The sequence below is a fragment of the Camelus bactrianus genome, chromosome 24, assembly GCF_048773025.1.
Source record: "Camelus bactrianus isolate YW-2024 breed Bactrian camel chromosome 24, ASM4877302v1, whole genome shotgun sequence".
In the NCBI taxonomy this organism is placed as follows: Eukaryota; Metazoa; Chordata; class Mammalia; order Artiodactyla; family Camelidae; genus Camelus; species Camelus bactrianus.
Genome location: NC_133562.1, coordinates 17,732,201 through 17,759,345, shown reverse-complemented (window position 1 = coordinate 17,759,345; position 27,145 = coordinate 17,732,201). Strand labels below are relative to the sequence as shown.

Genomic DNA, 27,145 nt, shown 5'->3' with positions numbered 1-27,145 from the left:
TAATTTCCCCTATTCACCCTTTAGGCCTTTCCTAGCAGAGGACAGCTGTAACACAGGTACATTTCCAGTGTTAATGTGGTTTACCCAGTGCCCTGACCAGGAGCCTTTTGAGAGGGGACGGGAGCGCTCTTACTAATTAGATGCTGGGACCCCAGAAATACACCAGGACTATCCTGGGTACACGAGGATGCGTGATCACCCCAGTCAAGTCCCAAAGTTGGGTTTGGAATTCCCAGGTAGAATAAATAACATGTTCCCTTATGACATGAACACAAACACAGGGTAGGAAGATTTTATTCTCTTCTCAGGAGAATAAAATGGAGTCAGGGGGTTGGCAGGGTGGAGGGGTCACCGTGGACAGTGGTGGTGGGAGCAATGTCCTCCTCACTGGTGCCTCACTTTTCACTTTAAATCAATGGTTCACAACTTGCGTTGAGTCTCTGGGGAGCTCTTCAAGACAACCCAGGCTGGGGCTTACTCCAGATCAGATAAATCATCATCTCTGGATTTTCTTAAAAAGTCAGGGCTAATAGTTTCTGGTATGTTTCAAAACTTCAAGGTAAATAAAGTTGAACAGATTTCTCCAAATCCACCCTGGAGCCCCCTCCCCATGATAAATCTAGTGAACGCTGGGGAGTAAGACAGCAATGAGACACCAGAGGGGAAACCAGGTCCCCTCCTTCCTTCAGGTACCCAGACGTCCTGCGGTCTGTCTGGAACTCGGGATATAAAAGCTGCCCTCTGGGGGCAGGTGGGACTTGGCCACCCTGGATTAAGCACACAGGTTTGAAGACCACTTCCTGGGGCTTCTCTGGGCGATGTCAAGTCCACAGAAGGTACCTCCCCACCCCCGGCAACGGGCCTTCTGCCCTGACATCCTTCTCTGGGGACATTTTAACCATCTCCTATGCCATTCTCCACATCTCAGACCGGCAGCAGACACACAACATGATGAAATTTAGCACAGGATTTCTGCCTTTCTCCACAAAACGTAATTAAAGTCATCTTGCTAAAAAGCTATATATATTTCTTGCTGAGAAAGAAAAGTCAATCCAGTTCCAGAAACTATTTGGAAAGAAAACCAAAGAGCACATCTGTCTGTTCTTATCATTTCCATTAAGTGGTCAGCCCAGCCTTGGCTCCAGCACACGAATCTTCAGGGGTGACTCGGGCGGTCATAACTATGCCCTGTAACTAAGGTCTGGTGTAAGTTTTCTGATGGAAACGAAAACTGATTCCCTTTGCCCTGTGCTGCCTTGCGAAGTCTATTTTATGTGTGCTGTGCTCTCTTGTGTTTAATGAAAAACTTCTCATGAGCTGGAATTCGGAAGTGGCTGTTTTTAGCTGCGTTTTATAAAAATCACAGACGAGGATTAGAAACAGAAGTAAAACTGGTTATTACCTGTACTGGTAACAGACACATAATCAATTCAGCTCTCCAATTTGCCTTTTCACCTTCTGTAACATTGGCAAATTAGCCCCTGCTCACATTTGCTATCCCCCCAAAATGGGCTCTTAGGTCCCATTGGGGGCACATTCTGGAATCAATTTGGAAAATGTTTTGATATATTACTTTCCTTTTCTGCTCTCACTTTATAAAAATGAGGCAAACATTGGTCCTCTAGGTAGGCAATAAAGTACTTTAAGAGGCTGCCACCTACTTCCAGCAAGAACAGAACTTTGGGCTCCTGAGAAGACACCAATCAGATTCATCACCATCCACAGGGGGACCACGAGGATGGAGGGAGGGAAGTGAATTGTCCATTCTGGGTCTTCTCAGGGAAGATTTAACCTTGCCATTCCCCTTGTAAAAATGAAGTCAGACATGCTTTCACTGCCAAACTGTTACTCCCTCTTATTGCTCCCACCTGGGTCAAGAGCCAGCACCCCCCACCCCCCCCAGGAACCTCCAAGGCTGAGAAGCAGCCAGGGGAAGCCCGGAGGGTGGAGGCAGTCAGAGGAGATCACTTGGAAAGAAGCAGGATGAAGGAAACGGGCCAACAGATCAGCGATTGGTGGAGAAAGCGAGGTCAAGCCCTGGATGGCTCCAGGTCACCAGACTGCTGGTTTAACCTAGCCACGCCAGTCCTCTCCCAGGTGCCGGACCCGGCTGTGAGAACTGGAGGGGGCATGTGGACAACTCATGACCACATGTGACTGGTCCTGGGAAAGTCAGGACCCAGGGGCACTGAGAGCGGGTGCCCAACATCAGCTCCCTAGGCAATATTTCCTAAGAGAGGACAAGAGGTCTGATTTCAGTTGAAGGAGAGGACCGATCAATGGGCATGATTTTCTATACAGGATCCTGGCAGTTTGATTGACAAACAGGAGAAAATTTTAATTCTGACTTGGGGGATCTCTGAGGCTGGAAATGGTTGAGATTCCCATCCTTGCTGGGACAGGGCAGAAGTCAGCACGAGGGTAAAGGCCAACTCAGGAAGAGGAACAGGCAGTTCGGACCCCCAGCATAGGTTTTAACAGGAAGTCGACCAATTACAGCTCCAACCTAGCCTTTCAGCATCACACAGGCACCACCCCCATCACTCGGCCCCTCGTCGAAGGGCGCTCCTGTCCTGAGGATGCTGCACGTACCTTTCGATTCCAAATCGGTGCCTGACTGGTAGGTCAGGAGCCCAACTCAGGCAGCTTTAATACTCATCTAAAATTATGCTAAATGGAGCAGCCCATGGAGCTGGAATTAACTCACAATCACAAGTTCTTCCACATTTACTCTAAACTTTACAAAGTATTTTCTCATACCCCTAGTTCCTGAGAAGAGAAGACAGTCTTAAACCTGTATTATTATTGTTGTTGTTATTATTATTATATTATTATTATTATTATTATTTTAAAACTGTAATATACCCAGAATAACGTAAGAGTGTTAAAAAAAAATCAGTTAAGACTTATGTGAAGGAGACTGAATTAATGAAGCAAATCATTAGAAATAAAATCTGTGGTCCAGCATCACAAAGCCCCTTCATCAGTTTTCAGTAGCCATGGCTTCACCTTTGATGCCCAATAACTTCACGTATAGATCTTTCCATTGATAAAAGTGGACAGAACATCTCTGTTTGAAATCCCAAAGCAGCAATGCCTACAAGGCTTTCAAACATTTATAAGAAATTAAAAACTCTAGATTCAAGTGTCATGTTTACAGGATGCTAACAATAGGGCTATCTGGAAGCATCCAAATGGTTGTAGCGTGCTGACTCAGCCAGGGGATTCTCTCAAGAAATGTCACACGGGGTATTGCCTTTGTGAAAGCATTATGTGGTTACAGTTGAGGTTCAAACCACTACCATCAACCATCATCAACAAAGTAACATATCCCATGGCTGAAGTCAGTGTATTTGATAACTTAGCAAGTCTCCTTTTGCCTAGTTAATGCCAACATCTGTCTTTGGGCCATGCTAACATTCCCAGAGTTGTCTTTTGGTTTTTTCCTCCAGGTTATTGGGTGCTTTGAAAGCCACCTTGTGTAATGGTGTTAGTAAGCTGTGTCCATATTAGCTAAGAAACGTCCCTCACTCATTCAGCTTCCACTAGCATGTGGCACAGAGAGTTCTGTACTAAAGATCAGATTTTTATACTCACTAACTTTTTTAGCAAACAGCAAGAGCAACCCGCAGGGAATTTTATGTACAACGCATCTCTCCATTCTACCCAACAGCTAAAAGGAACTCTGCAAATCAAGAAGCATGCTGGATGCTAGCGGTACCTTGGAGACGGCCAGTTCCTTAGATTTAGATTCAAACAGGTGCTCCAGCTTGGAGGTGTCCACCTTGATAGGTTCCAGTTTCGACCACAGGAATTCTCTGCAGCGGCCGTTGTTCTTACACGGCCACTCGAACGGCCGCACTTCATTCCAGAACAGACGGATGGTCTTCTTTTTCTTGGTGAATGCTGGCTGGCCCCTGGGTACCTGGGGCCACCCTAAGCCCTGAGGAGCATTGAACACTGGAGGAGGAGCCAATAAATTACCGGGGACTGGAGGGGGAGGCACGCTGTCCAGCAGGGGCGGAGGGGGCGGGGGCGGCAGACCCAGAAAGGTGGGCGGGGGCGGAGGAGGGGGCCCTGGGGCCTCCCTGTGACCCAGGTCCACGTCCAGGACGTCGATGTCATCCTCCTCCCCCAGGTCGGTGAAGTCCATGTCTTGGATTCTGAGCTCCCTAGGATTGGCCATGAGCTGGTCCCAGATGTAGTCAGATTCCGTCTTCGGCTGCACAGATGCCTTCTCGGTGACCTTGTCATTGGGCTCGCCATCAGGGGAGATGGACCCTTTCCCTAGGTCCCCGCTATTGAATTTCTCAGCAAAGGCTTTCACGCTGCCCCGATTGTCCAGACAGTCAACGTCCACCTTCCTAACGCTCTCATCCTGGACGAAAGAGTTGGCCTGCAGGGTGGATATCCTACTGGCCAGGCTGGCTACTGCCTCCGCCCCCTGCTCAGGCCTCCTGGTCTCGCCCTCCCCCTTCTCCTCGTCATCCGTGGGCTTTCTGTTATGGGCATACAGCATGTCCAGCATGAACCGTTTGCTGGTGAGGATGTCGCCACACTGCTCATTTACTCCGGCATCCTGAACACCCGTGGACCACAAACCTGAAAGTATACGGGGGGAAAAAAATGAGAACATGGCACGGACCTCAATACCACGAGAAAACCAACGAGGCAACACGTGGGCTTTACACACAGAGTGACTCAGGGAGACATGGAAATAAAGCAATTGAAGAGGGAGGCACGCATGGCTGACAAGATGCTCTTGACCAGAAAGATGCTGCATCAAAGTGCCAATGACCCACTCTAGGACCCAAGACACTTATAGGTGTGACACTTTTTGTGGCTCTGGCCTAGGCTCATGGGAGAAATTTTCCTGACCTTGCCTGCCCACCCATGACAGCTGGTCAGGAGCCACCCAGGGGCTTCTGCCCTAACTAGACATAGCAAGACAAAGAAATGCCACCTCATCCACAGCAGGTGTTGGAAAGGCTGTGGAGTTACGCCCCCTACCCCACCTCTGCACCAGCACAGCCAAAGCACCCAGAGAAACACACAAACCCCGCCACTGGTCACACTGCAAGTTCACAGCCACCAGTCTTCGGGAGACCCATCATGTTGCCTGGCGGTCCCATCCGTGACCTCTTCTACATGACGTGTCACACACCTTCTCTCTCCTCTAGCTTCCACCCGTCATCTCATCCTCTGCAAGCATGGCCTTGCTTCCCAGTTCAGCAGCTTAAAAGACAAGGTCAGAGATCTTCCAGGGTCTCCATTCTGCCTCCTCCCATCCACCTGCACCTGAGCCCCGACCATGGCCTCCCTCCTGTGACAACTGATAAACCGTCCTCTTAGCAGGGGTCAACTGCTCCACTTGGGCATTTGGAAACCACTCCAACAGTTTTCTGTCCTGCATCTCCCATGCTTCTCCTGCACATAAACATGGTTAACTTCACCCATTAAAACAAGAAACCTCACTTGATTCCACTTACCAATCCAGCTATAATCCAAATTTTCTCTTTTCTTTTAAAGTAAAGCTGCTCACAAGAATTGTTCGGCTGTCTGCAATTTCTCTCTTTATCTCTCTTGAACCCAGGCTAATGAAAGATACTCCTTTCCGAGTGACCGATGACATTCCTATTGCACTAGACCCAGCTGTCACCCCCTCACCCTTGACTTAACACCCTTACCCGGCCTCCAGGTCATGGCACTCACCTGGTTTGCTTCCTTCTTTTTGGCTGCTCCTTCTCAGTCTCCTCTGTTGGTTCCTCTTACCTTTAAACTTTAAATATCCATGGACCTCTTCACTCTTCCTACACTCACTATCTTAGTCATCATCTCATCCAGGCTCCAGGCTTTAAACACCGACTTCTGCCCTCACTCCCATCCACTCACTGAACCTGCCTCTCGTGTAGTCATTTCCCATCTCTGATATGGCAACTTTATCCACCTTGAGGCCAATTCCAAAAAACCTTAGAGTCATCCCTGACTCCTCCTGTTCCTTCAGCCCACATATCCAACACCGCAGGGCATCCTGTTAGCTAAATATTCATGTTGCATCCAGAATCCAACCACTTTTCTCATCCCACCCCTGGCACAACGACCCTGCTCCAAACCAGCATGGTTTCTCACTGACAGCATTGCAGGGGAGTCCCCACGCCGGTCCTGACTTCTGCCCTTGTCCCTCTACAGTCAGTTCTTAACACAACAGCCACGTCGTGATACGTTGAAATGTATATCCTTCTGTCTTGATGGTGCCTTGTTTCACTGAGACTAAAGACCAATGACCTGTCAGTGTTCACAAGCCATGTAGGTCCCACCTGAATGTTCTCTCCTCTCCAACCACCGCCTCCAGCACCGCTCCTCACCCTCTCAGATACACAGACATGAACTTCTTCACCTGCAGTAGCTCCTTGATATTCCTAGAGTTCACCAAGCATGACCCAGCCTCAGGGACTTTGCCCCTCTTGGGACAAACCCAGTTAGCCACACAATTTGCTTCTCAACTTCCTATAGATCTTTGCTCAAATAGTTATACTCCCAGTGAAGTCTTCCTTGACCACCTTACCTACCTACCTATCTACCTATTTTAATGGAGGTACTGGGGATTGAACCCAGGACCTCATGCATGCTAAGAACGCATTCTACCACTGAGCAATGCCCTCCCCTCATTTTATTTTGAATTGTGTAAACCTCCCTCTCCCCTACGTGGTTTATCATCCTTCCCTGTTTTATTTTCCACCCAAGCACTTCTTACTGTCTCATCTTCCACATGCTTTCCTTTTTTATTTTATTGCTGCCTTTGCCCCATCCCGGGAACAATTATAATTACTCGTTAAACTGTGTTCTTCCTTGGAATGTAAACTCTACAAGGGCAGGGATCTGGGTTTGTTTAGTTCACTGTTGTTATCTCCAGCATGTAGGATGAATGAATGAATGTATGGGCAGGAATGTCATTCCTCTGAGTTTGCTTCTTAAGGGCCAGCAAGGCTGGGCGCTGGGCATTTCAGGTTGTGAGTTTCATCAGGTATCCAGGGCCCCCATGGACACCTGTCTGGGGAGGGGCAGGAGACCCAGGCTGAGGACGTGAGCATGGGGAGCTTCATCCCACCAGAGGAGCAGGGCCCGACCCCACGTGCTGGGGGAGGACACTGGGTCTCTCCCATGTGGCCGTGTCTGCATCCTTGAGGGGGTATTTACTAGGGAAGCACAAAGGCCCCCTGGTGCTCTGTTTTTCCCAGTGTAGCTTTGTTCTCTATGTTCTGCTCAACAGTGGCCAAGGTCACCAAGTGACCAGCACTAGAACAAGGAGCTCTTGAGTCCTCTTGTAGGTCTCACCAACAGAACACACTCAGGCGATAATCACCATCAAAGAGAGAGAAGGTGGCATTTGAGGACATGATGGAAAAAATCTCTACAGCTGGTCAGACAGTCCTGTAAATAGGGAGACTGCTTGGATGCCAGGAGGCTGTGGCAGATAAGTAGCTGAGTGTCTCTCAAAAGACTGCCTCACTCTCTCCATTTATTGGGAAATGTTGGCAATTTTTTAATTTTGGCGCCTGGGAAAAGAGCATAATCAGGTAACAACTTAAATGCTGGTTTTCTCATTTACTTTCTTCATTCATTTTGGTCTTTTTTTTTTTTAAACCATCATTAGGGTCCCTAGTAATCTCCTTTGCTTTGAAGTCTACTTTATCTGGTATTAATACAGCCACTCCTGCTTTTCTTTGATTAATGGTGCCTTGGTATCTTTTCCCAACTTTCAACTTTCCATCTGCCCATGTCATTATGTTTGAAATGAGTTGCGTATAGATAGCACATAACTGGGTTGTGTTTTTATCCACTCTGCAAATCTCTGTCTTTAATTTAAAGTAATTATTAATACGTTAGGGCTTCAGTCGGTCATTTGTTTTTGTTTGTTCCCTTTGTTTCAGCCTCTGTTCCTCCTTTCTTGGTCTTGGGTGAGTAACTTGAACATTTTTTTTAAAATTTCAATGTGATTTATCTATAGTGTTTCTGAGTGCGTTGCTTCACGTAATTTCCTCAGTGTTTGCTCTAGGTGTTACCATATATATACACACTAAACTAGTCTATTGGTATTGATGTCTTACTACTTTGAAGTGTAGAAACCTTACTTCCATTTAGATCCCTTGACCCTCCCACTTTTTTGTGGGGGGGCAGTTGGGGAGGGAGGTAATTAGGTTTATTTATTTATTTATTTATTTATTTATTTATTTATTTATTTATTTTAATGGAGGGACTGGGGATTGAACCCAGGACCTCGTGCATGCTGAGCACGTGCTCTACCCCTGAGCTATACCCTCCCCTTTCCTCCCACTTTTAAAATACAGTTGTCTTAAGTATTTCCTCTACATACACTGAACATTGCACATCAAATATAATTTTTGCTTCCACCGTCAAAAATGATTTAAGAAGCTCCCAAGGAAAAAGATAGAACTTTTAAAATTTAGACCTACTTTTACCCAGTCTGTTGTTCTTTTCTTGCTGGAATCCCAAGCCTTCATCTGTCATCATTTCCCTTCTGGTCAACAATGTCGTTTAACCTTTATTCATCAGTGGCTGTGTGAACCCCTACTATGTTCTGGACACCCAGCTAGGAGGGGAGGACTCACAATGAACAAGAAAGACACCCCCACCCTCACAAAGCTTACCTTCAAGTAGAGACAAAGGACAGTTACACAAGGAACTACAGCAAAATGCGGTGAATGCCACAATACAGCCTCTCACACTAACGCCAGGGAGCAGAACACAAGAAACAAAGACAAATAAAACCCTGCGACTGGAATCAGTTGAGTCTCTTTCAAGCCCTACAAATTCATCTTCGAGCCACAGGGATGACCATTAGAAGTAAGGTTGGGAACCACCCTGATTGCCTTTGTGATCTAATTGAGAACATTCTGAAAAGCAAGAATGATGACAGAGCTTCCTCGATTCCACGGCTGCTGGTGGTGCCGTGAGCAGTGGGATTTTGTTAGGAACCAATAAGCTACAACAAATAAACATGATCATATCTCTTAACAACCCCAGACTGAAGCAGAAAAGTCACTGCAAAGCTCTAATTCCTGGACACCACCAGCTTGGGGGAGAAAGTCAATGGTTCCTCACGGGGAGCAGAGTCTCCATTTTTGGAAAGTTGTACTTACTTGGAAGAATACTGGGCAATCTGATCCAAGAAAGTTCTGTTCCCTGCCTTATTTTTACTAATCCAAGTTGTTGATATGTTTTAGGCCTGCTAAACCTAGTTATGAGGACCAATTCCTAGAGTTATACATAATAAATAAAACATGATTTAAGGGCAAACGGATGGAGAAGACTTACCCAACAGCCTGTACTCTGACCATAATTACAGTAGATGTAAATAATTACAAGTAGAATTTGAGAGTTTAACTGTAATCTGACTTTGAAAGAAATTAAGTATCAATATATGTAATCCTCTTGGCACATACATCTTCAACCAGACAAAGGGTTTTAAATGCCATAATTCCTAAGATGTAAACTAATAAAGTGTTTCAGTCTTCCTTTTTCACTGCATCACAGTGACCAGTGATACAGAAGCTAAAATCTAATAATACAACTGTGGAAACTCAAATATTAACTCTTTTAGACTAAGCTACTGATTGACAGGTCTCCTGGGAGACATGATGGCAACATTCATTCATTCAATCTTCATTCACTCGTCCAGGCTCCAGGGACAATGTATCCTTAACCTGTGACCTACCAAGCCATGCAGGAATCCTGCCACTGGTTAAAGGCCCATGTGGAACCTTAATACTGCCCTTTGGGCCTCAGATGTAGGCTCCTTGAGTCTGTGTCACTGTGTAGTGGCTGGTTGGCCCAGAAGACACGCCTCTACTGGTAAGGAGTGTTAGGGGAGAGAGGTGGCTTCCTGCCCCCACGACAGCATGTACATCATGGGTAGGAAAGCCAACCCCATGGTGTCACACAGGAGTCATAATTCAAACGATTATTTGAATCACTTACAATTTCTAAAACCCTCTGTGGTACCCACCCCAGAGTTCCTAGTGAAGGCTAATATTTCATTTGGGCTGTAATCATAAAGTCACCATTAAACAGGTGAAACTGGATGAATGTCAGGTATAACACTAACAAGGAATCATTCTGTAAGAAAAAGAGTGTACTTGATACCAAAGAAAAGAGTGGTCCTGAGTAAACTGCAGAAAATTAGCTAAATGATGTGCATTCCAGCAGAGCACATCAAAGCGCCCTTAGCACACTGCAAACCGCCACTTTTGGGGAAGCACCACACCATCCTTTTCAACAAACTGACTCTGGTCTGCGATGCTTGGTCACAACGGTTTAACACAACTCACTGGAAAAACTCTTTCAAAGGAGTAGATGACAACATGACACGGCTCTAAATCTGAATCAGAGAAAAGCCACACTTACTATGAACACTTAAACAATTAGAGGGAAATGGGGAATTTCTCCTCTGGGGCTTATTCCTTATGAAGGTGCATCGTTATTGGCCCTTTGGAAGTCACGGCGCAACAGCACGGCAGAGGGTGGGGGCCCTTCCGCGGGGCAGGAAGCTGACGGCTGGCTGAGGGTGGCCACATCCCTCGCCCCCGGACACGGGGGACAGTCCGCTGAGTGAGCTGAGCCAGCAGGTCAGCTCGGAGGCCAGCGACCCCCGCCCCCACCTCCGCGCGCCGGGGTTCCCTGGGCCGCACTTGCTGAGAAACGGGGCTTCCTTACCGGCCCCGCTGTCCCGGGAGCGCCTGTCCTCCTTGTCCTCCCTCTCCAACGTGCTGCTGGACGACGAGATGCTGGAGGCCGAGCAGTTGTCCCGCTCGTTCAGCGCCTCATTCTGCCGCTCCTTCTCGCTCAGGGAGGCTCGCTCCTCCGGCTCCGGCTCCAGCGCCCGCTCCGCCTCGCTCTCGGCTCCCACGTGGCCGGGCGCCGGGTCCTCGGGGGCCTCAGCCGCCACCTGCCCCGCCTCCGCCTCGGGTTCGGGCTCAGGGCCCCCGGCGCTCGCTGGTGGAGACAACAGTGGAGTTCACAATCTCGATAGAAATTTCTTGAGCATCAAATGAGTGCAAAAATGGACTTTTCTGTGCTGTCTACGGCAGGCAGAATTCTCAGCTGGACCCCTAGATTCCTGTTCCCTGGTTATTCACTCAAATGTGAATCTAGGCGCTGTGCGGAAGGGGCTGTGTGGCCTGAATTCACATCTCAAGTTGCTTAACCTTAAGACATAGAGATGATCCAACCTGGTGAGCCTTTTAAAAGCAGAGTGTTTTCTGATTGGCACCAGAAAAGGATGTCAGAGGGATCAGAAGAATAGGAGGTATTTAACACATCAGTGCTGGCTTTAAAGATGGAGCAGCCCACGTGACAAGGAGAGGGGTGGCCTTAGAAGCTGAGAACAACTCTTGGCCAACAGCCAACAAGGAACGTGGACCTCGGTCCTACAAACACAAGAAACTGAATTCTGCCAACAACCTGAGTGCCCCTGGAGGTGTGTTTTTCACATGCCCTTCTGATGAGAGCCCCGCCAGCCACAGCCTCGACTGTGGCCTTGTGATACCCCCAGCTGAGAACCGAGGTAGCCATGCTGGGCTTCTGACCAGGGGAAACTGTGAGATAATAAATGGGTAGTGCTCTGAATAGCCATGTTTGTGTGACTTGTTACACAGCAATAGCAAACTAATACATGCTTCTTTGGCCTCTTCAAAGAAACAGGAAAAAAAATCCGTGGTGAATCAGGCTGAGAAGCAAAGAGCAGCCTGATGTTTTTTCAGTGGCTTAACCAGTGAGGCCCACCACCCGTTGCTTGAATTGTGTTTGCTTATAATGTGAAGTCAGTCTGTCATTTTGAAAGTTACTGAGAAGAACCACTCATGGGCACAGGACTCTGTAAACTTATCAAGACTGGAGATTTGATGCTGGTACCAAAGCCAGACGCTCAGGCTCCGTGTCATCCGCTAGGGAGGAGGGAAAAGGCAGTCTGCCTCATGCATGTGTTTGCTGAGCAATCCTCTCAGCTGTGAGCTGTGGATGGGTAGCAAAATGACTGAGAATACAAAAAAAAAAAAAAAAAAAAAAAGTCATCTGTAAAGGCCAGAGGAGGAAGAGTCACTCCTGAGGGCCTGACCGTCCAGTCTGGGCCAAGTCACATCGCTGGAATCCTGGCTGCGCTCCAGCCCCAGGCACACACTGCTAGAAGCAAGAGAGAAATTCAGGCAGGATCTGTAGTGGCAGGAACTGTACGGGGTCTGCCCAGACCCCCTGAGAACAGTCAGATGGGGAGGGGTCTCTCTTTGTGGAGGCATCCTGCCAGCTCAGGTGACGGGCAATGTGGGGCCCAGGGCAGGCTCCCCTCCCAGGCCAGGCAGTGGCATTACTATGGGAGAGGAAAGCTCAGGCCTCACTGGGCAGGGGCTCCGGCTGCCCTCACATCCCAGCAAAAAGTCATTCTGCAAGGACGCACTCACTGGGTCCAGAACCCCTTGTCTGCGCTCACTCTCACTGCCTCCCTCAGAGGATGAGTCAGGGCCCTGGGGAGGGAGGGAGGGAGCCTGTGAGGAAGATGAAATGTCAGCCTCTCCTTGATGTCCTGAGTAACTTCCAACGGAGAAAAAAAAGAGAGAAGAAATGCTCCTCTGTGGGAATCTCCTCAGTGCCCTTCAGGTAGGAATTGGGTGTACAGGACAGAGGGACCTTTCCTGCTGCCCGCCCGGGGCCTGACAACACATCATACGTCTTCTGCTGGGACTCCAGCCTAATGCAGGCACCTGCTTCCTGGGCCAACTGGAGGAAGAGAGGACAGCGCAGGAAAGGCTGTCTGCAGCCTGCTGGGCGTCCCTGCTGGGTGTCCCAAAAGGGATGGTTTGAAACTAGCAATGACAGCAACATTTCCAGGCTGAGAGGCACTGGCTGTCAGTAGCAGGGGGACACCAAAGGGCACACCACGGTGAACCCACGTGCACCAGGCACTTTTCCTTAAAAGCAAAAAAAAGGAGGCTGGGTACAGGGGAAGAGTGAACAGACCTTAGAGAAAAATTCCCTTTGGCATTGAACGCATTTTTTTTTTAAATGGGAATTTCTTTTTCATCTGATAGTAGAGTATTGAGCAAAGAGCTCCCCAGCCCCGTTTGTTTTTCCAGCATGGCAGAAGCGTGGTCTGAGTACCAGCAGTGTCATCATTTGGTTGACAGAGAGCATGTGTTCTCATATACACTGACTTTAGAAGAGCCACATCAAAACGAAAAGTGTGTTTCCAACAGCCTTGCATGTGGCATCTGTTTCAGTTTTAATTGACGAGCAGATGGTGAATACTGGAGAGGGTGCCTCCGTGTGGCTCTCTCCCTGACCGGGACCCGGTGCGGTTGGTTGCCATCAGCCTGTCTCCCCTCACCGTCCCCAGGAGACTGGCAGACAGAGTAGGAAGGAGCCATGGTTGTTTGACTCCAGCCTCCATGCACTCCGCTGGCATTTCCTTCCACTTAAGTAGCGACTCTGGCCCCTGAGGAGCTGGTGGCTGCAGGGACAGGCTGGCATCGGACATGCACGCGCTAGAAAGCCACACACTCTTGGGAATAAACAGTGCCATCCCGTCCCCCCGCCGTGTTCAGCCTCGCTTCACAGAGTCAGACATTGACATGTGCGATCTGACCACTAGGGTGGTTTCCTGTTTTCATTTCTGCTGGGGAGGCAGTCATCTCCAAAATGAGCTCCTGACCGGGATGCAGGCTCAGTGTCCCCAAGGCCTGACTGCAAATCGGTGGTGCAGGAAGCTGCTCTCACGACGAACACATTACATCATATTCACTCACGTTCAAGTCAAGCCGAACCACCAAAGACAGAGAGAGAAGGGGACAGAGAGCGAACCCGCAGAGCCTCTCAGTCCTGACGCCTCTGCCCTGAATGCCCCAGGCAACACGCATGTCAGGGACACACACACACCCCTGCTTGCAGATGACTCACCCGTTGGCTAGTGATACGGGACGTAAAACCTACCAATGGGGTCACCGTGGTACATGACCAGGCACCTAGTGAGGGCACTGGGTGACAGGTGATAGGGAGTCCCTGGCAGGGACCCATAGCTGAGCCCTCCCCGAGCTGTTAATAAATACAGGAATGACAAAAGCAAAAGTTCCCCGGGGGCTAAGAGTCTGCCTTCCTCCCATGTCCAGGGACCCCCTGTGTGGTCCTGGGGCCAGCATCTGCTCCCAGAGTTCTCGTGGACACTGGGGAGACACCCTGAGACGACACACTGAATTCCAGAACAAGTCTGTGCCCCTCTCCCATTCTCCTTCACCAAGACCTCCATCATCAACAGCCCCCTCCACGTACACACAACTTTTCCTCCTGAGTCACTGCCCCGAGCCACCTCAGCATGTCCGGCAGACATGGGGGAGTGTCACTGATTCTTGCTAAGTCCCCAAGAAACAGGAGGAACCATGTAAGTCTGCAGGAAAAGTCCCAAAGGGAGCTACACTGTTTGTCAATACTGAAGGATGCAAACTGCTCACTGACACCAAACAATGGTGTCGGTGGTTAGAGGCACGTTGACCCACGAGACAGACCCAGCTCTTGTGTCTGGAGGCTCCAAAGGAGCTAAGAGATCCTCCACGTCATGTGTGGCCTCTGTGTGGCCAAGGTGGGCAAACTCTACCACCAGTGGACACAAGGAAATCCCAGCCCCTCGGCTCCTACCAGACACAGTAAAAAAAAAATTTGTAAACGTGATGGGTGTTCTAAGAGCAAAAGCACGGTGCCCTGGGAGGGGCTGGCCAGGGTCTTTGGCAAAGCCTGGACTAAAATGATATTCAGGCAGTCTCCAAGAATGAAAAGGAGTTAAAGAGTAAAAACCGGACATGAGAATGTTCTGGACAGAGGAAAGAGCACGTGCAGAGACCAGGAGCACACGGCACTCAGGAGGGGATGAGAGATGCACCATCAGGGGCTGGGGCAACGGGCCTTTTAAGGTGAGTTAAGGCCCTAGGGCTGTACACTAAGGGCAGTGATGTCTGCTGCAGGTAGAAACAGGCCACATTTCACTTTGTCTGAGAGGACCCCTGACTGCACCCACATCACAGGCACACCACTCTTTCCGCCAGGACAGCGGAGGTGCGCCTGCAGCCACAGGTCAGGCTCCGCATCGGTGTGGGGTGAACATTCAGCGTGTCTGCAAAGCCCGCAGACAAAGAGACTGAGAAGAGGTGAATGCCAGGCGGTGGGGCTCCAGAGAAAAAGAAAACAAAGAAACGGCACCACTGGAGGAACACTAGGGCACGTGACTGAGATTCTGGACAGTGGGAAGTTTTCCATCCCAGGATCTCCTGGAGGGGGTGGAAGGCTAGCATCCGAGGGGAGGGGGCGCTGCAGGGCTGCGGTCCCCTGGGAGGCACCATTACGGAGCACTGCACGTGAACCTTCTCAGAAACCCACAGACCTCTCCGTGGGGGGGGGGGGATCTCTTCCTGCCCCCAGAAAGCTGAGGCCTGGAGGGAACAGCCAAAGCCCAGGTGCCCAGCAGCCCTCCTCCCCGCGGTGGGCGCCAGCTTGGAAATGAAATGAGGACATGGCAAGAAACGCCTGGCAACACAAAAGGCGTCCAAAACTGGGATCTGTCTTCCTGGACCACATCCTGAGAGAGCAGACTGATGGGATCTTGGCATGGCTAGAAGGCACTTAGCAAAGGCCAGAAAAATGTATTTGGCCAGAACCCACACTGACCTGATTCAGAGGACTTTAAATTTTAAGGTTTGGAGGTGGGGAAGTATAAGGGAGCAGAAAGAAAACAGAACAAAACAAAACAAAATTGAACTACAGAAAAGGCTAGAGCAACGGATGATTTATGGAAGGTGAAAGATATAATAGGAAGCAAGAGGTCCGCGGTGCATTCAGAAGGAAGTCACAAGGAGCCTGGTTACTGCCATCCTGTGGGGAAGGACGTGCCCTCTGAACACGGCCACTAACAGGGGTTCTTTATCCAAAGGAAGTAGACATTCCAGGAGCGAGAGGCTGGGGAGCCAGGATGGAAACCATCAGCACGAGAACCACGGGGAAAGAGGGAACACTTAAGTGTTTGTTAAGAGAATGTAAAAGGGCGCCCAGTCCAATGACTGGGATCCCCTCATGGAGATCACAGACCTGGGAGAGAGAAAAGGGAAGAGCAGGCCTTGCGGATTTCAGCCAGCTCATCCCCTGTTCCAAGTCAGCCGGAGCAGACATTGACTCATACGGGGTAATTCTTCACCCCTTTAAAAGCCCAGCACCGACTCCTCATCTGGTCCCTAAAATCTCACGAGGCATCAGGCCCTGCTTGACCCTAAGTGAAGTCAAGGTGAAAGCTGCTGTCTACAGCCTGCCTTCGACACACCTGTGCCGTCCTAGGAACCAGAGACACATCACCCTATTCAGTTCTCACCAACAATATGAAGTTCAATGTCCCCATGTGAGAAATGAGGAGAGGTGTTCAGAGAGGCTAAGGAAATTGTCCTGGGCTACACAGCATCCTGAACACTCTCAGCCTGCTCTTGCAGACTCATTCTCTGCTCCGCTCTGTGTCCTGGGAGGCTGGCCTCTCCGAGAGTTTCCATCCCCTTCATTTTCAGAGAAGTCAGCCCTCAGGAGGTACCTGCAAAGGTGGCAGGAGGGAGACGCTGGCATATTTATGTCCCACCTCTCTTCATGCGGGGCCAGTGTGACAGAGGTTGTCGGGCCAGCCTTCTGCTCCTTGGGGTCCCTCCCAAGGCCAGAGCTCTTACTGAGTCCTAGCTGTTTATCAAGTTTTTCCAGGCCTAGAGGTGGGAACAGTCTGGACAGTTTCCCACTGCTGCTAGTCTCTGGGTGCTTCCCTGCCCTCTGATGGTCCTGTGACCCTCTCTGGACCTCAGCAAACCAGCCCTTCACAGCCTGCCTTCAGGCACCCTCTGAGCACGCGCCATCTCCCTCCAACAGAGCCTTGCTGGCCAGCAGAGCTGGGATTCAAACTTTGATCGGCCTGATTTAAAGGCCTGGTCTGTTCATTGTGATGTTACACTGTGTGGTGGGCAACTTGAGCCACAAAGGAGTATATAACTGTTTCTGAGAAAGCAAAACAAAACACACACAGTGGGCACGAACGTTCCAGCTCCGCTCTCATCCATGTCCCTGACAGCTGAGTCCAAGAGTGGCCAACTGGAATCTCCTGTCATGCAAATTTTTCTTTGAAGAGATAAATTGCTGGTAGAAAGATTTGAACTTAATAAGTCTCTGAGTGGCTTCAATCGATTTCAATCTGTGATGATGTCTCAATGACTTTGCCAAGAACTTGGCTTTCTGGCAGGTCTTATGAAACCGAGGGCTGGGCCAGCCAGTCCTATAATAGTGGCTCGAAACTGTAGATTCCAGGGACCTCCCCAGTTCAGAGTGAATAACTAACACCGCTGACTTTAAACTTGTGGTTGAAGCCCATAAATGTGAAAAAGGTCCCAAGAGAAAAAGCTCACAACTTCTAAAATTCTTTGCATTTTGCCTTTGGTGTTAGGCCAGGTCTTGCTAAGCTGTTCGCTCAGGTTCCCTCTGGAGCAGGATTTCTCGGACTTAGAATTCTGGAGATTTGGGGTCAGATAATTCTTCGTGGTGGGGGGCGCTGTTGCCTACTATCCTGTGCTTTATAGACTATTTGGGAGCATTTCTGGCTTCCACCGATTAGAGGCCAAGGGAGAGGCCCCTCTCCAGTTGTGACAACCAAAAACATCGCCAGGCACTACCAAATGTCCCCTGGAAGGAAAAGTCACTCCTGGTCGAGAATCACTGCTCAATAGGAATAGTTCCATTAGGATGGACACAAACTCAGTCTACTCCAGCTTTCCCCCCGAAAAAAAGCACGTATTACCTGCAAAATACTGATTCATTGGTCTAATGAATTTGTATGCCTTTAAAATGAAGCCCAGCTTTGTCCTCAGAGTCACAGCTAGATTTTTCCAATCAGACTCTGACCTGAGCCACCTCTTCAGATGAAAACCATGTGTGGCCAAAATGACCCTCAAAAGTCCTTTAGGAAGATGCTACTTTATAGAGCCCACACCCACCCTCCGCGTTCTGACAATCCGAGTTTTCACCGAGCTTCAGTGGAACGCTGTAAGATATCCTGCAATTATAGTCATGGGCCATGTTCTCTCCAAACACAGATCCTTAAATTCTAAAGTCACATTTGGTGCAACAAGTTGTTCAAATGGCAAGAGGCATATGAGAGTCAGGAATGGCTCAAGAAAAAAAAAAAAGATCCGTGGCCCTCATGTCATGCGCACCTGGGGACACACCTGGGTTGAATGCTGGCAGGATTACAAGCATTATTTAAACTGTAACTTCCACTCCCTACTTTTTGCCTCTCAGATCATGCTTTTGGTTAAGTTCACTTGGTTACACATGTACACAGTATAACTCTCCTGTAATATTATAAGATTTGAGGTCCTGAAACTCAGGGTTTCACTCGGTGTGTGTGCAGGTATCACTTGGGCCTACTCACAGCACTTTGTGGAAACTGGGGCTCAGAGAAATGGCACAAATGCTGACATTCTGGCTACTGCTATTGCTATGAGTAATAAAGTCCTTTGTTTCTGACCCAAGAGTTTCGTGTCTTCTGCCAACATCCATGAGATCATGGCAGGCGAACTCACTAGCTTACAAGTAGGGGAAAAATCTCAGGTCCCTCACAGATTTTGATACCTACTGCTGTCTACGAAATTATCACGTTGACCCCATAACACTCTTCTTTAACAACTTGCCCAGTGCCACTCTGCGCCTTATCTTTACTTAAGTATACTTAAGATTTATACTTTGTCTACTTCAAAAAAAAAAAAACAAAAAACTCAAGACTATTTAATATTGTTTTAAAAAAATATGGTGCAATAAAACACACAGCAGGCAACTGTCATTCTCCATAAGAGGAAAAGAGGGGAAATTTTTGCCTTTTTCCATTTTTAGAGACAGAGAAATGGCAAGGCAGAAAAATCCAATGATTGCAAAGACTTTCAAAAAAGTTCCCCAGCAGGTGCAGCACGCAGGGCTTTGGCCTCGGGTTGCGTTCCTGGGACATTCTGTGTAACTGACCAAGCGGCATCAAGCAGCAGCTGTCAGGTGAGGGACAGGGAGGTGGGCGGCCTGAAGCCCCAGAACCACAAGGACTCCAGTTTCCTGCCAATTCAGGAAACACTGGATTGGAGATGCCTAAAAGCTCGATGCAAGGCAACCAGTATGCACGAAGCTGATGGCTGATCCTATTCCATCAGTACTGGGCCAGCTGGAAGCCGGATACCAGATGTTTGTGATTCCCGCCAGGGGGACTGGATGGCCTTGGAGAGCACGTCTGTACCTGAGGGAGGCTACAAACACATCACACAATGAAGCGGACGAAGATGCTCAGTCAGTGACTGGTGACAATGACAGCAGCCATGATGATGAATGAAAATGATAAAAAGTGATGATTCATTTTGACGAACTGAACATTTCACGATGTAACTATATAGCTATGTTTTACTTCCAGGTATGAAGATCGGAAGGCTAGAGAAATTGTCATATTTACCAGGACTTTAAATGCTGGGATCTGTGAGAGAAAACATCAGTACATCATGTCCATAATCTATGCAAGTGCCTCCAGGTGGGTGCTGGTGAATAGGTCATGGCCATATAAGCTATATTTTGTATCTCCAGATATTTGGAAATATCCAGGAATCAATCACAGGTGGGAAAAAAAATCGCTGTTGAGCACAACTTTCCCTGACATAAAATTAATATAGCGTGGTCAAATTTGCAAATGCATCTCCAAAGTGTTATTTCTGTGAGCAAAATAGAAAATAGCTAGCTAAAAAATGAGAAACACAATCAAGTCACTAGGTATGCCCTCAGGCCTGCACTAGTGGGCGGAAGTGCCTTGTAAACTCTTCATAGCAGCTTCTTTCTGCTGGGAAATGGTGACTTCTCTCCATTTAGCCTCAGCAGGGACTCAGGTTTGCGAACCAGGGAGCCTGGAGAGAGCACACTTTTCACTTCTAAGGAAGGCAGTTCACCTCCGGGGCACCCTGCAGGGACCACCTTCAGCACCTCATTTTGAGATGAGTGGTTTTCTCCACTTTGTTTCCACGAAACAGGTTACCTAGATCTCGCCCCCACTGGCATCAGAGGTGACCTTGCTATTGTGACTTCACTGTGGGTCCACAGATTATCATTACTTTTAATCCTCAGAGTAACTTCCTCAAGGGTCACATCGAAGAACTCTATCCGACTAAGAACACTGTACCTTCTTCTCTAACGAATGAAGACAACTTATCTGTTTCCAGGGTCATCTGTGAGTTTCTTAAAATAATAGGAAATAAACTTATTAGACAGATATTCTGAAGTATATCTCCAGGGCTCAGTGACAATAAAGAAAGGGTAATAAAAGCAATGGATGAAGAGAGAGACCCTTCCACGTTTGCCTGGATGTTGTGAGGCGATCTGTCTCCACTCACTAGAGGACAGAGCAAATGAGAACACACGCATCCTGTTTCTTCATCACTTGGGCCTGAGAGTTTCACACAAAGGAAAAACATTCAGAGCATCACCACGAAGCTTAGGCACCAGTGGGACAAACATCTGCCGTGAGCTGCAAGACGGCCAGATGGAAAAGTAATTCAAGCACACACTGACTTGCTGGTGGGGGTGGTGGCATAATTTATACAAAAGTTAAAGCAGATTTAGCTGGGAAGGTTTTTGGCTGAAAGATCTCACTAGATGGCGCACAAACTGGTATTTTGACCACTTGCCCTTTCCTCTTTGTAAATATATTTTGTCAGAGTAAAGGTAAAGAAGCTTTCATGTTTTCATATTTTCAGCCATCAAAAGTCCTCTACAACCCAAATAAGGAGTTTTAATAAAAGATCTCATAAAGTGACCTTTAATCCTGAGTTAGGTATGATTCAGGAACAATTACCTGTTTTTCCTTTTTTTTTTTGGTAAATAAAATTCTGAAATGTAGGCTACAATATTTACAGATACTGGGGAAGGGGCAGCAAGGGAATGACGTGCCATTAATGGGAGTAGCACCACAAACACCAGGGTACCATGATGCCTGGAAAGACAGCTGGGTTGGGAGTCTAAACAGTGCCTGAAGTACTCCCAGTCTGGTGCCAACAAGATCTGAAGCACATCTTCCAACTGTCTGAGCCTCAGTTAAATGTGGATAATAGCATCTCCCCTACTGAATCAGATGCACCACAAGGTATCCAAGAGTAGCATTTGGAAGGAAGACACGGAGCACAACAAAAAATGTGAAATCAATTACTAGCATCTGATTCCACAAGGAGCAGGAATGAGCACTCCAGTCAGCCCCTGGCATGTCTGGACCACACGCCAGGTGTTTGGTGCAGGACAAACACCTGGAGGCGTGACTGCATTTTTTACTCCTCCTCCAGCTGTTGGAATATTGTCAATGTCAGGGACAAGCAAAAAATAGTCACTTTCAGCATTGGAAAGTGGGACCTGGTGAAAAGGACAGACTTGTTAACTGGACGCTAGCAGAATGTTTCAAAGACTCACAACAAACCAGGCTGAGGGAAATCTTCCCATCCTATCTGCTTTGTGCTTCGGTCGTAAGGGCAAAGGCTGCAAACCAGAACGCAGCTTCAGCCGTTCTCTTTGAGAGGATCCTCTTATAGCACTTCTCCTTCGACACTTAAAATTTCCAGTTGTGTAATTCAGTTATGTATCAGGACAAGGATGTCAGAATATTTGCTGTTTCCAACTGATCTGGGTGACAATGACTTAACCTATGATGGACAGTGCTTCTAGATTCCACAAGACTCACTGTTTCCTCGTCCCCTCCCCCCACCAAGGAAAAAGCAAACATCAATGTTGTTCTATTAATTTGTTTTTTCACGGGGGGAGAGTAATTAGGTTTTATTATGTATTTACTTAACTATTTTTAACGGAGGTACTGGGGATTGAACCCAGGACCTCATGCATGCTAAACACGCACTCTACCAAATGAGCTATACCCTCCCCTCACTGTTCTATTAATTTTCAACCGAGTCTAAATTCAAGTCCAGGATTCCTTTTTCTGATGCAGATCTCAATTACAGTGTGATTTCAGTCAAACCTTCTCTTAGACTCATTGATCCCTTCTCTGCAAGGGAAAATGACATTTGCTATTTAGCTTTCTGAAAGCATACTGAAATAACTTTATTTTCCCCAAATGCATACTATGTATGCACAAAGAATTTTCTGTGTACTTACTGAAGTTTAAAATATCTTGTCTCTTTAATTCCTTGAATGGCCTCGAGTTTGACTGTGACCAGCCAAAACACTTGAGGAATTGTCTTTTTGCCACAAACAAACATCAAGGAGATTAAAAAAGCTGGAGAACAAACAATGTTTACAAATACTGATCACTTCCTATCAGCTTGGGGCCACTCTGCACTTCACAGTTTGGACAACCATCTGTAAAGTGCTAGAGATATAACTCGGAGAGTAAAAGGTCTCAAGATGAAGTGCTGAGCCACAATTTTGCAGGGGAATATTTGTTACATTGCCTCTGGAAATACCACTATGTAGACAGAGCAGTGATATCAGGCAGGGCTTGGAAAGCACAGAGCTGTGACAGAGCAGTCTGTTTTCCTGATCCTCAGAGTCATATTTTAAGACCAACATTACTCATCTACGGCTGAGCCATCTGCCCGGGACAGTCTTCCATGGCTCAGGGACCAGGGGTGACTGGATGTGATGGAAAGCTGGGGTGGCACCAGCCTGCTCCTGCCGATTGAGCCCTGAGGCTTGGAGAACCAGCAGAGAACTGGACAGCCAAGATTGCTCCGTTACATCCAGTTCTGCTGAGGTCATGGAGTCCTGCCTTGTTTAAATCAGACTTTATGCCATATTTAGTCAACCCTCTTAGAGTTAAAAGTTTAGTGTCTCTGTTATCTTCAGCTGGCTAAGTCTACATCAGGCTATACGCCATAACACTCGGTTAAACCAAACAGTCCTAGCCACAGAGTTAGTCTCCATGCAATGTTAAGTCCCTGCACCCGAGACCCATCCTCTCTGACAATGTGAAAGAAAAAGGACCCACAATTTGCAACCAGGAAAACTGCTGATGCCCCAAGGCTGCAGGGGACAACATCGCTGCTTTTCTCCAAAGCTGAGACGGCAGGGAATTTCTCTAGGGAGAGCCTGCCTGCCTGCACACAAGCACCCACACCCACACCCACACCCACACCACGTGCCAGTCATCTTCACTATTTCCTCTTTTTTTTCCATCTTCAATGCTTAACTTCTATTTTCACTAGGTCCACATTTTTCTTTGCTTGCTTTGATTAACTTTATTCTCCATCGGTTTAACTTAAACCAGACTGACAATTCCTATAGTAAGCACATTTAAAAGGAGTCATTTTATTGGGCAGATCCAATCAATAAATAGCATGCAAATTACAGAGTAATAACGTTAAACCCCCTGCGATTAAGGATTAAATGTCAAAGTAAGTCTTATTTTCGGCATTCCCCTTTTTCAGTGATCATACACTGGTATCTTTATAAATAACTGTGCTTTGGCAAGTGGCTCTGCAGACCCCTCACGTAGCAGCCACCCTACGAAGCATCCCATTAGTTGCCTCTCAGTATGAGTCTGCACGCAGGAATGGTTACTGCTGTGCAGAAGAAGCCTGTCTGATGTTCATTACCCCATCAGTTTCCCTCTCCTCTCCCTGCACTCACCTTGGGGAGGCTGAGGTGTTCCCGGGGAGGAAGATGAAACCGTGACAGCCTCCTGTGAATCTAGAGACGAAGGGCTACAGCTCAGGGGGGCGGGGGAGGCTGGGGCTGCCGGTGAGGTCAGGTCCAAGGAGAGGTCAGCTCTGCCCCGGTTCGCGCTCCGGCTTCTCAGCTCCTTCTCATGCGCCTCAGCTGCCAACTGCTCCAAGTATTTGTATCTGAAAGTTAAATTCCAAAGGGTTTCCGTAAAAAGAATGAGGAGCCCGTGGCTGATGCTTGTTTATGGATGAAACACCTGCAGAGTGAGCTGGTTTCCTGATGCACAGAGCGCAGCGCAGGGCTGGCTGGAGGGCCCGTCTGCCAAAAACACCCAGCAGAGCCAAGATGCTAATGATTAAAAAATCCTGCATCATTCATAACCAAACAAATTGGGGAAGTGGCAACATCACAGACTCCAGATACTAGATCACGGCTGCAAAATCCCATTTTGCTCTTTTAGGAAACATTTGTGCAAACAAGCAAAACGGCAGTAATGACCATCACCAAGCCCCAGCAGTGACAGCTGAAAACCACACAACCTCGGAGCTCACAGCTGTGAAATGGGCGGGCGCCCTGCTGCGGCAGAGAGGAACAATGCCCCAAAATACCAAAAGGTCGTTGGACGAGAGCCTCTCTGAATTGCTGAACCTGCTTCAATGCTAACAGCAATGCGACTGGAATTCACTTTGTTCTCTTGGTGTCGACCATGGAAAGTTTTTTATATTCTAAAATATTTCTGAGTAGGACTCAGACACCCAATAGCTGGGACCTGACGTCACATATAGTTTATTCATCAAAGTCAGTTTAAAAGAACAAAGATACATCTGTTTTGCATTTCAGGCAGGCAGAACCCACTGTTTATTAAGACCAGCTACCAATCATATTCCTCACAGTGCGCTTTATAGATCGGACCAAAATAACTTTGAAATATGTGCCTCTTCCAGATGTCGGCTAATTTTACCCACCATTATTGGTTCAGGGATAAATTTATGAACTCAGCTGTAGCAGGTTTCTGACTACGGTATCCACCACGCAACTCTGAAACAGCTTATTCAAGACCCTCACTCACATGCATCCGGATTCACTACTGCAGTGTCTTCCGATTGGCCAGCCCCCAGCACTGGTCCAGTGTAGCCCCCACCCAGACACTGCACACGGCACCCAACTGAGCCAGAGAAGAAGGGCAGAGCACACACTTAGAGCCTTTAAAAAGCGTGCATTTCTTCAGCCATCCTTCAGGGGGGCGTGGCTCTCCGCGTCTGTAAGTCATCACCCCGTCTCCCGGCCAGTCCAAGGCAGTCTCTGCCCTTCAGGACAGGCTCGCACGCGCGTCTCCCCCTGGGAGGCCTGCCTTGACCACCACAGCTGGAAGTGATCTGGGCTTTGCCTCTGAACTCATGTCGGATATGTTGTCCATTCAGCTCCGATGGCATTTTACATTACTGCCTGGCATATGCAGTCATCTCTTCACATGTTTCTGTCTGTTTTCAACAAGCAGATAATAGGATTCTTGAGACCAGGAAGGTAACCATCCTTTGTTCTTTCCCTCGGTGATGGGAAGCCGGCCAGGTGTGCGGTTAGGAACCTGCGAGGCAGCAGCCCACCTGCAGAGGTCTGCCTGCAGCCCCGAGGGCCAAGGGTGCAACCCACCCGATTTCACTGTCTTGGGGCGTGAGTTAACCTTCAGGGTGAATCTTTGCTAAAAGATGGATCTGCAGATACAAACCTCTGCCTCACAGTGCCGGGGTGAAGCCAGACCCAGACAGAAAGCTCTAGAAACTCTGGACTTTCCTTGCCCACAACGTCACCTCTCAAAAAGTAGGAGAGGGAACAAAAGGAAGTTATTTCTGAACTTAATTCAGACCAGCAAGGAAAAACCACCTGGCTGTGGAAGTGACAGGAATTGTGGAAGAAGCGGTCTTGAGGGCAAGACTCAGCCAATATTTGTAAAAGTAGAGGGGCAGGAATGCTGCGAGCCCAGAAGTTTGTGAGCACAGGTGTCCCTATATGGTGTCCAAGACTTCTGCAGCAGGACCAAGGGTGGGCAAGGAATGACGTGCAAAAAGGAGGCCTGCCCGGGTCCTGGAGACCAGAATCCTGGAGGGGGGAAGGGAAGCAGGGCTCTGACAAGATCAAAAGAGTCCAGGGAGAGAAATAATAAAACCTCACATGGAAGGCTTCAGGATGGGAGGACAACCATCAATAACCTTCATTTCAGCCAGTCAGGCCCAGGCCTCGGTCTGTCCATTCCCCTCCCTGTGGGCAGCCAGGCTGGCAGGTACGTGCTGACAGCCAAAGGGTTCACCCTATTTTCTGCGGGACCAGAATACGGGCTCATCCAGAGTCTGGGTAGATATGAATCCAAGACGATTCCTGTGCACCCCTCGGTCTCAGGGACGTCCACCCTGAGGATCCGAGAGACAAGAAGAGAGTCAAGGGTTTAACCTGAACTGCTCGGAGGACCTTATGCGGCATGGGCACTCGCTGAATGGGTAGAAATGGCCAGTTCTACAGATAAAGCATGCTGGAGACCGGCTGCACAAACCTGTCAGTGAACTTCACACTGGGGAATTATACACTTAAAAATGGTTAAAGTAATAAACTTTAGGTGATATGTACTTTTCCACAATTTAAACATTTTTTAAATGGCAGGGGCGGGGAATGCCCCGGTGTCACGAGCCGCTAAGGTTTTTTATTGCTCCACCGCGATGGGCCGGAGTGGTGTGGGTGGCCAGACACACACAGGGACAGCTGGAACCTGGCACTTAGAGCTTCCAGCTCAGCCACGGTTCCTGCCCCACGTGCACCTCCAGGGCACAACCTTGGGGGGAAGCTAGATCTTCCCTTAGAGAGTGACTGAGCGCCACATGGTACTTGATCCTAGGAGCCCGCTAGCCCATTTGACGACGTCCCACCTCTCGCTGCCTAGCAACAAAGCCCCTAAACCACAGACCGTGATGCAGCCTCCCAGGTATGGGGCACTGGGTTTTCCATCCACAGACCACAGCTCCCCAGAAAGGCATTTCACCTTTGCTGCCTTCACTGAAACATTCTCATTATCCTGCCTCTGGCGACATCTTTATTCATTTGTCTTTTCGTTACTCATTGAACCTTTTGTTGAGTGCCTGTCATGTGCTAAGAACCACGGTAGGCACTAGAGATTTAATAATAAACAAGGAAACCCCCACCTTCGTTCAGGGGGAGAGACAGAAACAGTGGGATGCCCTCACGTCCCACAGGGCTGTGAGTGGCCGGGCTGGGACTGCAGTCAAGGGAACACACGCTAGCCTCTTTCCACAGGGCCCGATGGAAACCCTGCTTGATGTTCAACTTCCAGGCTTACAGAGGACACTTCCTGCCACCCTCCTACTTGGAAATTTTCCCTGACATGAAA

General features: G+C 48.4%; 1 protein-coding gene across 17 annotated transcripts in view; it reads right to left on the bottom strand.

The window, feature by feature from the left end:
• Window positions 1–27,145, bottom strand: part of FHOD3 (formin homology 2 domain containing 3) — a 411,645-nt gene that overhangs the window by 57,041 nt on the left and 327,459 nt on the right. For all 17 annotated transcript variants that reach the window (XM_074352245.1, XM_074352246.1, XM_074352247.1 and 14 more), the window contains 3 exons: window positions 23,716–23,930; window positions 10,735–11,013; window positions 3,722–4,602 (listed from right to left, as the gene is read on the bottom strand). In XM_074352245.1, the coding sequence (XP_074208346.1) occupies window positions 3,722–4,602; window positions 10,735–11,013; window positions 23,716–23,930 (1,375 nt within the window). The remainder of the gene's footprint in view (window positions 1–3,721; window positions 4,603–10,734; window positions 11,014–23,715; window positions 23,931–27,145) is intronic.